The sequence below is a fragment of the Pseudopodoces humilis genome, chromosome 11 (genome assembly GCF_049639895.1).
Source record: "Pseudopodoces humilis isolate 2021_Gansu_Grassland_sample_001 chromosome 11, ASM4963989v1, whole genome shotgun sequence".
Taxonomy (NCBI): Eukaryota; Metazoa; Chordata; class Aves; order Passeriformes; family Paridae; genus Pseudopodoces; species Pseudopodoces humilis.
Genome location: NC_142210.1, coordinates 13,541,297 through 13,555,197, shown reverse-complemented (window position 1 = coordinate 13,555,197; position 13,901 = coordinate 13,541,297). Strand labels below are relative to the sequence as shown.

Below are 13,901 nucleotides of genomic sequence, written 5' to 3'. Positions count from 1 at the left end.
GATAACATTCTAAGGTTCAAACTTTTACTCCAAGTCTGGAATTCAGATTTGACTGCCAACTTTTTTAAGGGTCAGATAGCTGCAAAGTTTAAGTACATCTGCACCAGGGGCTGGTAAGTGATCAGTGCAGAGCTGCTGCATTAGAAGGGCTGCTCCCCTGCTCTAGAAGTGATCTGCACTAATGCACCTATACTTCAGACACTCAGCCAGTGCCTCTGCTTGGTGCTGAATGACTGCTGTGTGCCTGCATGAGCTGGAGCTGCCGTGCACAAATTGGCACAGACACAGCTTTTGTAGCTGTTGCCACCTTCCATGACAGCTCCAATATGGGAATTTTTGAGCTTGCCCATGTGCCATTGGTCTAACATAAAAATACTACTACTAATACTACTACTAATACTACTACTAATACTACTACTAATACTACTACTACTACTAATACTAATACTAATAGTTAGTAAGAACATCTAATGAACACTTGCAGAATGCTTTACATGTTCAGAGGACCAAAGAAGCTACTCATTTTAGTTGTATGAGTAGGTGTTATTATTCCATTTTAAAAGCTGGGGAAATTGTTACAGTGAGGCAGGGTGACTTGCCCAAAACATCAAAGAGATGTCTGTCAGCATTACATTTCAAGAGCTGCAGGTCTTGGTACCATGACCAAATTTCCTCACAGTACTGCTAGCAGGGACTTAGAAAACATGAAATGAGATGTATAGTGAATTTATAGAGGAGATGCAGCCAAAACTAAGATGGGAGATTCCATGGCTGCAATTACATCAGGTGACCAGGAGGATTTGCTAACATAAGGGTTAAGGTTCTTCAATTCCTTTCTTCCGAGTATATTTCCAGCAACTGTGCAATCTGCTTCTGAGGATCAGATGTCTGCAGCCACAGATATTGCAAGATAAGGTGAGAAGAAAAGGCAATGTAATTGTAAGGATGACTAATGCATAATTCCTGGTTGTGTGCTGGTGTCTGCTTGTTATGTGAAATGCAGGCCCTGCCCAGTGGTTCCACATGCTGCCTCGGCACACCTGCTCTGTGGCATTCCCCATAAGACAGACTCTGTCATCCTAAGCAATCTCCAAGAGGTTTCTAAGGGGAAGAAGTTGGCAACCATGAGGAAAAAGTATGGTAAACAACGAAGGGAAGTGGCCTGCACTGCACAGGACCTGGTTATACCACATGTGAGATGCATACACAGCATTTTCAAAAGCTTCTATAATCTCTGAGCAGACCAAGAGAATAAGGCAACTCTACAGCAGATAGAAGGAAGCCCATGGAGGGCAGCAGACAGGCAAGCTTGCTAGGAGGTAGTTGGTGTGGCAGTCATGTGCAATTAATATTCACATGCTCCTATAAACAGGTAAAGGGTCTCCTTTCAACTCTCTCTTGCTGTAACCTTAACAAAAAGGTTAAAGAAATAGTGTCAGCACCAGCATATAGAACAATGCATAGGACAATGTGAACTTACTCTTCACAGCAATTGCTTACTAGCAGGATCCAGATGTTTGGATCCAGACTTCACAGCTTGTCAACAAGGCAAAGGATCTCCCAAGAAGAGAGAGATGCCAAAGGGAAGAACTGCTAAAAGAACACGCCTTTGGACTTCCTTCAATATATGGCTGGACCTGGAATAACTGGAATAGTATTTTGGGATGGGCATGAATATCAGGGTGGGGAAGACCAGGATTGCTGCCATGTGCATCTTGCTTCTGCCCATGAATCACTCCTTTAATTTCCAGTTTTTGTGTCTTACACACGATGCCTGAGAAGTCAGTAAGGCTGTACTAATAGAATTAAGAAGAGAGAGGGTGAATGCTCTGATTGGCAGTCATTTGGGATCATCTTCTGTTGGCAGTGTTCTCCACTGAAATGGTCAATGGTTTCCCAAGCCTGATACATAACGTAACCACAAAACTAGAGTAAACTCTGTATTTCTCTGTATTTTTGCCTAGGAAATCATGCACCAATATTTGAAAATATCTGAGTCCCCCTATGCCAGCGTATGTTTTAAGGCCTTTTTTTTCCAGAATAGTTTCAATTCAAAAAGTGATTTGAAACCACAGATTCCAAGAAACTTCCCAGTACCAAGCATGTATCAGTATTCCTCATCCTGAAATACAGGAGATGTAAACAAGGAAAACAGATCATCTTGGAAGAAAAGATCATGCTCCTTAAGATATCCATTATGCTGTGTGCTGGATCTTGAGCTTCTCACAAGGGACTTTCTTGAGACAGACAGGGAGACAGATTGACAGAGGGATACCATTAAACTGTTCTGACCCTTCAAGAGCATGATTTGCCATATGAACAGAGATGTTGGTTCAGGTTTGTTGGTTCATGTCTTGATGAGTGCGACATTTCTTAACGCAGCTGTACAGAAGTTCTACAAGGAGTAAACTGGGAAAGAATAAACATCAGATGTTTGCTGATGTATCTAGATGTCCATGAAGGAATCTACTGCCAAAGCAAATAATTTCCCACGGTTTGGAAATCTCTGGAGTGGATCACCTGGGCCACATCTCTGAGAAGTAAAGCTAGGCAGGGAAATAGACTGAGTTCCAAATTTGACTTGTGCCAAAGTCCCCTGAGCCAGAACCTTTCAAGCTTAACTTCAGTACTGAATGTTCCTTAGGTTGAGGAGTTTTTTCTGGCCCTGTGCTTTCAGCTGGAAGGATTATAGCAATGAATGTTGTATTCATAAAAAAAAGTAATTAATACATTAATAACTCCTTGTTGAAGCAGAAACTTCTCACTCATCAGATAAGTCAAAACACAATTCTTTAGAAGAATTCTCAAAACCATTATCTTCCACAAAGCAGATGAATATTAGACCAATAACAGAGGTATTCAAAATGTGCATGAAGAAGGGAGGAACAGGCACACACATGGCGCAGGTTTGTTCAGCCACATTAACAACGTATAGTAATTAGGGTTTAGAAATTCTTGAAGTTATTTAGGATTCACTTGGCCTCTGCTACAAAGGTCTCCAAGCAAATGCATGTCCACTAGGGCAAACAATACTTTCAAGGCTGGCAGAAGTCCTGGTGGGAGAACTGCAGTAAGTACACGTCTGTCACATTAGTTTTATGCTGTTAAGGAAATAACTTTTGCTGTGTTTCATTTTGTTGTGCTGTTGCAGACATGCTTGTTTTGAAGAGGGTCTGATGAATAGAGATTTGCACCTTGACAACTTTTCTAATGCATGAACAGGTTTTTAGAATTCAATCAGTGCATTGGCATATAAAATAGTTCACAGTCAAATAATATGGGTTCTTGAGTGCACCAGACTAGGAAATGGTGGAAAATTGAAGTGAAGATTAGCTGTCTTTAAGACTCCAAAGAGCTTCTTATTATCTCATAGGAGGTAACACCATCTACAAAATAGGCTGGTGTACAGTGTTCATCTCATCTCTATAGAATAATTTTTAATTAATTGTAGAGTATAGTAAAATTTTATTCCCTCATCTGTTAACATTCCTTTTCTCTCGAGACTCACAACAGAGAAGTGACTGTAACAAAATGGGTTGACTTGTGAGTGAAGGGTCTAAGAAGGAGCCAGGATTATTGGACAGAAAAAGCTGCCAGACCTGCTCAGTTGGCAAGTAAGGTTCTTAGCTGCTTTTATGATCACACAAAGCCAGCATTCAAGAGCTTATCACTCTAGTGCCCAGCAAGTCTTTGTTACTTATATTTAAAAGAAATATTGCTTCTAACTGCCAGGTCATCTGCACAGCAGAATTTAAATGCAAAAGTCAAACAAATTCAGGCACCTTTTTCTTTGGTGAAAACAAAGCTTGTAGCTACAATCAGGGAGCCTAAGCAGTGGCTGTGAATGGTCATATTTCTGGCAACCCCAACACCAGGTACCCTATTATGTACAACCTGTTGCTATAACAACAGGTAATAGGATTAGACTTGAAAAACTGGCTAAGTTTCACAAGCAATTTAATAACTGAATCTCATTCTTACCAACCAGAGCCTGTTTCATAGAGGTTTGTTCTTGTTCACTCTGAAACCAGTAGTAACATTCACTATTGTTCCTTTAGCAACAAGATTGTACCTTTCAGATTTTATTTCAATTTTAAAAGTTGCATTATTCAAATTCAAAGTATATAAAATTCCTGTATCAGATTCCCTTCAGAACTGTGGCATCTCAAAGGACGTAGACAGCTGCCAAGATGCAGCAATAAACTGGGGTTCACCAGCTGACTGACTGCAGTTCTCCCATTCCTTCAGCCAAAGCAATAGGAGAATACATGCTCAAGACAGGCTGCTGGCAAATCCTTCCCAAGGCAGTAGCCTGTCAAAGTCTATCACAATCTTTTGCACTGCAAGACTTAAGCTTCACACTTTAGGTTTTGTGAAAAGGGAATGATTATTCCCAAGCTGTGCAGAGAATAACTTCAAATTGGCAGAGAGCATAAAGTTGTGTTTTAACTTCCTCTTCATACTCCACATTAAATGTACTTCTCAAAATCTTCAAACAGAAGAAGGGAAGTATACTATTAGCCCTCTCTGAGGCAAGCTCCGGAGCTCTGGAGTGTCCAGAGTTCTCTCACACTACTAAGATCTTTCTGGTACTACAAATGGTTATGGAGAGAGAGTTTATCTCATGCTCTGAATATACTTTGCTAAGTTTTAGCTGCATAGCGGAAGAGTGAACTTTCATTCAAGCAAATGTTCTGCAGCAATTGTAAAGTAAACCCAAAGCCATACAGAAGGATATACAGGTTAGTTTTTGTAAATCAGAGTGATTATTCTTAAATCCAGGACTATCTAGCACCTCAGCTGTACTAAAAAATTGAAATACAGAAGAAAACTTCAAAGCATTTCTTCCTGTTAGAGTTCCTGAACTTTCTGCAACAAATTGGACATCTGGTTCAACACAGGGAAGCATTGCATATCCAGAGTCCAAATTAATTCCTTGCATGCTTTCAGATTACTTGAACTATTCCACTCTGGAAGAACTGGCACTTGCACAGTGTAGGCTGTTACGTTATTAGACCAAAAGATCTGATCTTGTTTGAGAAGAATTGCTTGTTAATAATTTGGTTCAGGCAGATGAAACTGGCTGTTGAAAACAACATCAAAAAATATTCTACATTGCTTTGAGTCTAAAAAAAGTCTTTCTCTTTACTTCATGTATTCTTCTTCACTTCTCTACTTAAAGACAGCCTTTTCTCTTTCTTCACAACTACTCTCATTGACATACTACTTTCTTTTTTCCTTTAACACAAATACACACATAGTTGTTCTCTTTTTCTACACACGTGTTGCTTTTTTTCTCATCCTCCTACAGTACCTCATATATCCTCAGGGATATCTTCCAGTATCTCATACTTTTTTTCTCTCTTACATTTATACAGCAAATACACATGCATTCCTGCCTATTTTAGCATAATTTGGCTACAGTTTTAATTGCATTTTCTACTCAAGTGCTTAACAAGCCTTTTTTCTTCAATTTCCATTTGGGAACTCCAGGTGAATGAGCACTGACCATACTCATGGAGAACATGGCAACTGCCAGACACTCTGGATTCATAGCGAAGACTGACTCAGCACTGAGCTCACAGAGCAGCTGTGCATGGAAAATTCACAGTGCAAATCCCTGAGCACCAGATTCAGGACACATGGGCTCAGTATGATACTGGTGAGATGGTGATATGATACTGGATACTGGCTCCATACAAGCACAGCTTGTGCGTCCTGGCAGTGCAGAGCTGGAAGTGAACATTCAGGGTACAACAGTGACTGTACACAGCACCAGACAATCCACTTAAACCTAATTAGCTCCAGCTCAATTCTGGCATTGCTAGAGACAGCACTAATAGTGGTGAGAGCACAACAGGGTGTTTATAGTCCTAGAAGGACAAGGCAGGGTGGAGCAGAGGCACAAACGCAGCAGCTGTTTGGAGCTGGGGAGCAGTGGCACATCAGCACCAGGGCTAGAGCCAGGAATGGGGTGCTGCCAGCCGGTTTAGTAACTGGGTGGCAGAGCCAGTCGGGTTCTGCATTGCACGGAGATAATTAGTCCCCACCCTCGGAGCCAGTGCCTTGTGCTTCCTGCGCTGTTCAGTTGATGCAGCTGGGTGACTCTCTACTGCATTCCCCAGGTTTGCATTAGACAAAATGTGGCATCTCCCTTTCCCTGAATGGCTGAGACAGCTGTCTGAAAATCTACATTTTTCTTTGCAAAATAACAGGTATCCATGTTTGCAAAGACAAAAACCAGTCTCTTTCACTAGAACAGCAATCTCAGTGAAGACTTCTCCAGGATTTCTGAAAGTGAACAGCTGTGTCAACTTGTAACTGTGTTTCAGTAGCTTTGCTGTTGAAATCCTGCAGGCATTCACATCAGCACTCCAGTGGCTCTGCAGCACAGGAATTTTGAGAAGCACTGCATTTACCGGATATGCCTAAGAACTGTTGTTGTACAGCTGTATCGTGGATCTGACATCTCCAACAGAATCTATTAGAGGGACAGAATCCATGTGAATAGCTGACTCAGAACACACAGTAATGCCAAAGCAGCTCAGAAGCACCGAATTCACTTCAATCGTGCACTGGCGTTACTACTAAAGAGCAGTGCCATGCAGGAGACCAGAGATTTTGTGTAAACATAGAATGTTACAAAATGCATGCAGATACATTTCTCCCTGGAAAACTCTGGAAAGAAATACAGCAGTTCTGTATTTAGGAATCCCAGCTTCTGAGATAGTGTTGGCAATTCAACAGACTGCATTTGCCAGTAATTTGTGAAAACATAACAGGTGTTTTTATGTTTTGGAAAAAGCCAGGGTTTCTAGTTCTCTAACTGGAGCTTATCCTGGAGATCCAGCTGTCAAGTGGTTGGGGATGCTGGTTTGGCCCATCACTCAAGCTCATATTAAAGCACCTCCATCTAGATCTGTAACACCACATGAATAATCTGTTGAGCCATCATCACTTATTGGAGGGGATAACCGGTTAAAACCAATGAACACAACCAACCTTCTTTTCTTTCTGCTAAAAAAAGATTACATTCCTTTCTAACTGTATGTTTCTGCCAAGGAAACACCCCAACTACCAATAACTCAATTACAGTCTGTAGCATTTTATTGCAGAACACATGTCACCTTCTGCTTCAAGCTGAGAAAGACCTAGACAGAAATACAACTCACCATCTCATTCTCTTCTCCCTGGTTAAGCTGTGCATAATGGTTCTTGGCAGGATTTTCCCCCATGAAATGACCCTCTGGAGACTTTCTACAGCACTCTCAGGACAGGTCTTCAGCATAGTGTGCTTGAACTTCTACATTGAGGAAGTGCTCTAAGTACACACCTTCCTTATAATTCTGATGATGTTTGAAGTAGGGAGCTCCTCCCTCTCTGGGGTTAGCAGGTAACACTTTATCCCTCCTCCCTTCATTCTGTTGTTGGAGTTTTGCAATTGTGAGGATTCATGCAGAATTCACTCAAAAACCATGCAAGAAAGAAAAAGTCCAATGTTACAAGTGTTTGCCACAATATGATTCCAGAGCGTAACTCTGCTAGGTGCAAGCAAGCGCTGTTGGCACAAAACTTTTAGGGGAGGGCAAGAGGGGAGTATTTTTCTTCAGGAGATTATGGAATCACTGGAGACCAGGAGTGTGTCCAAATAAGAAACAAAATAGGCATTGCTACTGTTAACACTCTTAGCAACAAGTCTGAAATAATTGTCCAGCAGTGATCCCCACATATGCCATGGAAAATAAATCAAGCTCTGGCACTGTAAAAAGGGGCCCCAGTTCATGCAGGGGGATTTATGCACTAACTGTATGTCAGGATTCCACCAGGTAGGATCTGTAACCAGGACCTTTATTCATTAATAAGAATATCCTCATAGAATGTCTTCTGACCTCACCATATAGCTTTAGGAGACATCAATTAGGTTATTTACTCACTTCTGGGGAAAACTGGAGTTCACCACTGATGTCAGTAAGATGGATAAGATGTCTGTGACCTTTAAATCAGAGCCAAGAGGAAGCTGGCAGGAAAACAACACTGAATGTTTTACCACCTCTTTTTTTTTTGGCTGCATTTGCTGATTAGTCTCGTGATTTATTCTTATTTCACTACTATTTCCTTGTACTTTGCTATTTTTTAAGAAGTTACACAATAAATATTTTAGGAGTGAGGTCAGGAAAGGCAAACCTGTTCTTCCAGCAAGTATGTCAAGAAAAGCAAAACATTACTTCTAGGGTGATTGAAACAGATCAAGAGGTATTAAGTTAGCTCCTATTCTTCAGCATTTTGTTGCCATGAGGCATGGGTACAAGTCCATATCTCAAGCAACAGGAACGACCACTGCCTATCCTGCATTGGGCAGGCTCAGAGAAACTGAAAGGGAGAAATGCAGGAAACAGAGAAGAGAAAATGAAGGAATTAGGTCAGTTAATACAAGCAGATGTGCACCTATGCACAGCACAGAGACAGATTCATTTGAAAATGCTGGTGATAAGCACTGGAGCAGAGTTGTTCCACCCTGACACCTACCACATTTCCAAAAGGAGCCCAGACCAGAGGCTGGACTGACAATCATACATCTGTACTAAGCTGTGTAGAGGGTGATTTATTGCACAAGATCAAGTGGGAACAAGGCTCTCTCCAGATACAACTTCAGTGCCACCCTCTCCTTCCTCCCATTGCAACTTGCTCTGAACTTCTCAACATACCATTTTATTCCTCTGAGACCGAGCAAAGGGAACTCCAATTATATGACAGTCACAGTATAAACTAAAACTTCAAAAGAAAGAACATATTAAATTCCATTTCTGATAAACCTGACTACATGGGCAAAATGAGCATTGCTATCTAGAAGCTGTAACAGACAGGAAACAACTGCAAAGGTACCTTTTCTAAGGCAGGCTGATGATCTTGGGAAATAATTCATTATTTTGGGAGGTGCCAGGGATGAAAAACAGGACTGTCACACAGGATTTTTCTGCTTGGTCAGCTTTTGCCACTTTCCCAAATATCACCCTCGCTCTTTCAGTGTCTGTAGCAGACTAGGGTGCAGCAGGGATCCTTGGTTGCTCTGGCACAGAGATGAGAGATGCAGAGATCCCACAAAAGCAGGGTCTCCAGGGAATAATAAAGGCTCATACAATCTCTTCACTATTTGTAGTTTTATTCCAGCTCCAAGGTGTTCTGCCCTCCTGGAGAACACCCCTATAGGAGTATTTATACTGTCACTGAAAATGAACTAAAACCAGGTTAAAGGTGCAAAACGTTCATAATTTCCATAGTCTGACATCCTGTCATAATAATTCAGCACAGTATTAATCTAGAATCAAAACTGATGGTAACATTTGATCATTTTCTTAAGCCTGTTCACCATTGCCTGGAGAAAAAGCAGCCTGAAATGGAACGTTGTTATATGATGCTCTCTACTGTTTGGAGTAAGAATTACATAGTATTTATTGATAAAATATTGTTTGTTAGCATCATCATTCATATTTTTAAGATGAAACTTGCCTTTAAAAGTTATACATAAATTACAAAAACAACTGGTCAAGCTAAAATATAAAAGCGAAGTAGGATTTAAAATATTGTCCCTTAAACTTTTAAATAAATTAGTCACAAAGTAGGCAAGCAAGAGACAAAATCACTTGCCTCACCTCATTACAACAACTTTTATCTCCATCCTGAAGATCCATGTATGTATTACGTCATCCTTACGCAATTTATTTTTCTTTGAAAAAATCTCACTGTATAAACAGAAGCCTGACCTCTAAAACATCCCAATTTTCATTTTCTGTTTCTCAGCATGTGACACCCAGTTCTGGCTACATTAGAAAGGAATTCCAGAAAGGAAGCTGCGAATCAACTGGTGACAGTTCATAGGAGAGTGAACCGAGAAGAACGACAAAGGAATCATAAAATATGGAAGAGGTACTTAGTGTTCTTCCTTCTAAAGAAAAGGAGACCAAGAGGAGCCATGGCAACGGTCTTCAAACACGTAACTGGAGAATGCATTATTATCCATGTCCACTGTGGACGTGTTAGAAGAAAGATTCAGATCAGGAACAAGCGAATACTTTCTGTTAAAGTCAGCAAGCACTGGCATTGCCAGGTGAACACTCCAATGTCTGTGGTCTTTAGGGACAGGTGTGGCATGCACTGCTCAGAAACTTCCTAACCAGAGGTGAACCTGCGTGAGGATGGATGGAGCTGATGAACTCTTCTGGTGCCTCCAAAGCAACCCAACAGTTCGCAGAAGCCCACTGGGAAACACCTTGTGTTTTACAGCTTTCAAGGCAGCGCTGCCTTACTCTGCACTCCCCAGCCACAACAACAGCTGGGGACTCACCAGAATCTTATCCGTACGAGAGTGGAAGACCCTGGTACCACCACCGGGGCTGGGTTTCACCTCCCCACCCTCTCCAGCCCTGCCCTGCCGGGTGCCCGAGAGGAGCCAGGGGCACAGGGACGAGGCCCCGAGGCCATCACTGGGGTGTGAGGGGGGCCCAGAGGCCGCTGTGAGGGATCCAGGACTCCGGTGCGGGGATCCAGGACCGCGGTGTGAGGGATCCGTGCTCCCGGTGCGCGGATCCGTGATCCAAGTGTGAGGGATCCGTGCTCCCGGTGCCCGGATCCGTGATCCAAGTGTGAGGGATCCGTGCTCCCGGTGCCCGGATCCGTGATCCAAGTGTGAGGGATCCGTGCTCCCGGTGCCCGGATCCGTGATCCAAGTGTGAGGGATCCGTGCTCCCGGTGCCCGGATCCGTGATCCAAGTGTGAGGGATCCGTGCTCCCGGTGCCCGGATCCGTGATCCAAGTGTGAGGGATCCGTGCTCCCGGTGCCCGGATCCGTGATCCAAGTGTGAGGGATCCGTGCTCCCGGTGCCCGGATCCGTGATCCAAGTGTGAGGGATCCGTGCTCCCGGTGCCCGGATCCGTGATCCAAGTGTGCCAGCCCCGGCACCTCCCGGCTCTCCGCTCCTGCCCGGCCAGCCCCCGCGGTGCTCCCTCTAAACCGTCCCTCCTTCTTCGCCGCCGAGCCCGGAACCTTCGCTCGATGAGGCTCAGTTTCCGGCGGGGCGGGGCGGGGCGGGCCGCGGTGCCCGGAAGCGGTGCCGCTGCCCTTGCCCTCAGCCCGGCCGCGCTCCTGCGGCTCCCGGGCCGCTCCCGCTCCCTCCCGGCCCTTACGATGTGGCGGACGCGGGCGGCGGCGGCTTGGTAAGCGGGACGGGCCCCGGCGGGCTGCAGGCGGGCCGGGCACCCGCGGGGGAGGCGGTGCAGCACAGCGGGTTGGGGTGTGAGTGGCGCAGGGCTGGGCCTGAGGCTGCTGCAGGAGGCAGCCTGGTACCCCCGGGCTGGGCAGTTTCCCATTCTCCAGCTCCCCTGGGACTTGAGGGAGGTGGTGCATGTAGAAAGAAGCTGCTTCTCCCGCGTTCTCGCCCTGGGGAGCTCGGGCCGCTTTCGTGCTCAGGCGTTGTCCCTCCCAACAGCTTGTTTTCTACCGTTCTACTACACCATTCCAGGCCGGAGCAGTGACAGTGAATGGTGAATAATAGCACGGTGTTCCTTGGCAGATTTCACGGAGTCTTTAAATGGTTTGGCTCGGAAGGAGAAGATCGTCTAGTTCCACCCCTTGTTTGGGATCGGCAGTAGGAAAATAAGCGTTGTCTAGTGCTGAATGAGAAAGAAAATGCCACGTGGTTTTTGTTGGGTTCCATACGCTTCGTTGTCACAGGCATAGCAGGCCGCTTTTTTGTGTTTTACAAGACATTATTTATAATCTCAGTTGCAGCCTGTAGTCAGGCAGAGCTACTCGTGTCTGGAAGGGTTGTTTTTCTTAAAACCAACGTTGCAGAGGCTTGGCATTTGGAACTCATTAAGTACTTAATTTAATAGTATTTTTCTGCCATCCTTTTAAATCTAGCTGTACTTTTCATTGAAGATCTCAAGGTGATTTTTTGGTCAGTATTCATCAGGAGACTTAGCAGCAGGAGGATAGGAAAATGGAAGTTTTGGTGTAGTAGAGGAGTAGTGGGGGTCTTAATGGATTGTAAGATTTCAGATGTGCAGGTAAAGCAGTTGAGTTCGAACTATGCAAGAACACTCAAAAGGAAGTTGTAGATCAAGGTTTTGCCAGGAGAGTGTAATGGAGTTCAATTTTTCCTTCAGTTTAAACACACAGACTGAATGCTGTAAAACACAATGTGTTCTAAAAGAAAAATCACAGAGAAGAAAGTTATGTAATATTAGACAAAATGCCTTTAGCCCAGGTGAATATGAATAATGAAGAGTGACTGCTACAGTATGTGCTACCCATGGTCTCTGCTGAAAATAATATCTGTGAAATGGTAACGTCTGCAAAACAAAATAATGAACAGCCATTGGCACACTTCATATAGGCTTATCACACCTTGATTTGAAAACTTGGCTTCAAAACTGGGAAATAAAACATTTCAAGTGTGGAGGCATTTTTGTAATGTTTCTACTTGTAGTTAATTTCTGAGCCTCTTCTAATTCCATGTCCAAGAGGAGAAATACTTTACTGTTTTAGGGATTGTTCTGGTCCTGCTTATTAATCTCTTTCTAGGTTCTAAGTTTCTTACTGCCAAAGCCCAGCCTTGCAGAGATGGTTTTCTATGACCTGTGATCTATAGCAGCAAAGGGTGTCCTTCACAGCCAAAGTGACTTAGGAATGGGAACTTGTAGATCAGTCCCTGGAGTTCCTTTGCTGAGCTTTCCATTGCACTGAAGGAAATTTCTAAACTTAGATCATCGGCAAAAGTGGTCTTTAAGAAAGAAAAATGTCTGAGTTCTGTTTTTTAACTTCTCTTCCAAAAGTTCAGTTTCTGGATTAAAAGTCCTTTTTATGACAAAGTCTTTCACTTTGGATATTGAGAATATGCCTGTCATCTCTAGTACACTGAAAATCTTGAGGCAAAGAACTGTATAGATCATAGGGCATGTTATTATGAAGTGCTGCAATGTTTTCTGCTAAGTATGGTTCATTTGTTCTTGTTAAGATCTGTTCATTTTAAATGTTTTAGGATTATGGGATTAATAATTTGGCATTTCAGTGATATGAATAACTTTTTTTTTTTTTTTCACTTGTCCCATTTGGAAGTAAATGCACTTGATAATATTGAAAACCCTGAAGAAAGCATCAGAAGACAAGCTTTCATTTCAACTTTTAAAATTTCAAGCCTGTAACTTCGCACATGTTTTGCGTTCACTTAATGATTTAATATTAACCATTCTGATATGATGGTACATCCAATAAATTACAGAAGAAAGCAGTTGTCATTTCCTTAAACTAACAAAATTACCTCAGACTGTTGCAGTGTGCAGATAGTGTAATCAAAAGTACGCAAGTTTTATTCCAGGCCATGTGTTTGCATAACATAGGCAGGATTGATAAGGCTCCTGTGTTTTAACATGTCTTTTCCATGGCTGAGCTCTGCTTTCAGAGTCAATTCTTCCACGCTTTTCCCTCTTTAGTCTGAATTCCTTCATGAAAGCATCAGCGCACATGGTGCAGCCTTCTCCAAAACTAAGCTTATCTATGCATGACCCGAGACAAAACCATAGTCCTGTAATCCTAGAACCACAGCAAGTGAAAGGAACTGAAAGATGTCATTTAGCACGTGCCTCGACTCCAAAGGAGAATCTGCTCGGCCAAATAGGACAAGTGTATTCTACAAAGGATTTTCTTCCGTGTATTGGGTTTTTTTAAAGTTTGGAAATCCTGTACTAATTTAATGTTCTCTAAAAGTTGCAATAGACAGTAAGATAGGCCAAACTGCTATGTTTTCTTGTATGTTACAAGTCTTCTGTGGACTCTTAGCCCAAATGATACTTTACCATGTACATGTTGCTTGCCTTATTGCAATATGAAAATTAAATGTAATTCA

The 13,901-nt window shown here is 42.9% G+C and overlaps 2 protein-coding genes across 5 annotated transcripts in view; one reads left to right on the top strand and one right to left on the bottom strand.

Annotated features, from left to right (window-relative positions):
* Positions 1 to 7,298, bottom strand: part of LOC102100803 (putative cation-transporting ATPase 13A4) — a 40,306-nt gene extending 33,008 nt beyond the window's left edge. The window contains exon 1 of the mRNA XM_005527102.3: positions 7,173 to 7,298. Coding sequence (XP_005527159.2) covers positions 7,173 to 7,235 — 63 coding nt within the window. The 5' untranslated portion in view covers positions 7,236 to 7,298. The remainder of the gene's footprint in view (positions 1 to 7,172) is intronic.
* A 3,784-nt stretch (positions 7,299 to 11,082) lies between these two features.
* Positions 11,083 to 13,901, top strand: part of OPA1 (OPA1 mitochondrial dynamin like GTPase) — a 49,326-nt gene continuing 46,507 nt past the window's right edge. For all 4 annotated transcript variants that reach the window (XM_014256172.2, XM_014256170.2, XM_014256171.2 and 1 more), the window contains exon 1: positions 11,083 to 11,211. In XM_014256172.2, coding sequence (XP_014111647.1) covers positions 11,183 to 11,211 — 29 coding nt within the window. In that variant the 5' untranslated portion in view covers positions 11,083 to 11,182. The remainder of the gene's footprint in view (positions 11,212 to 13,901) is intronic.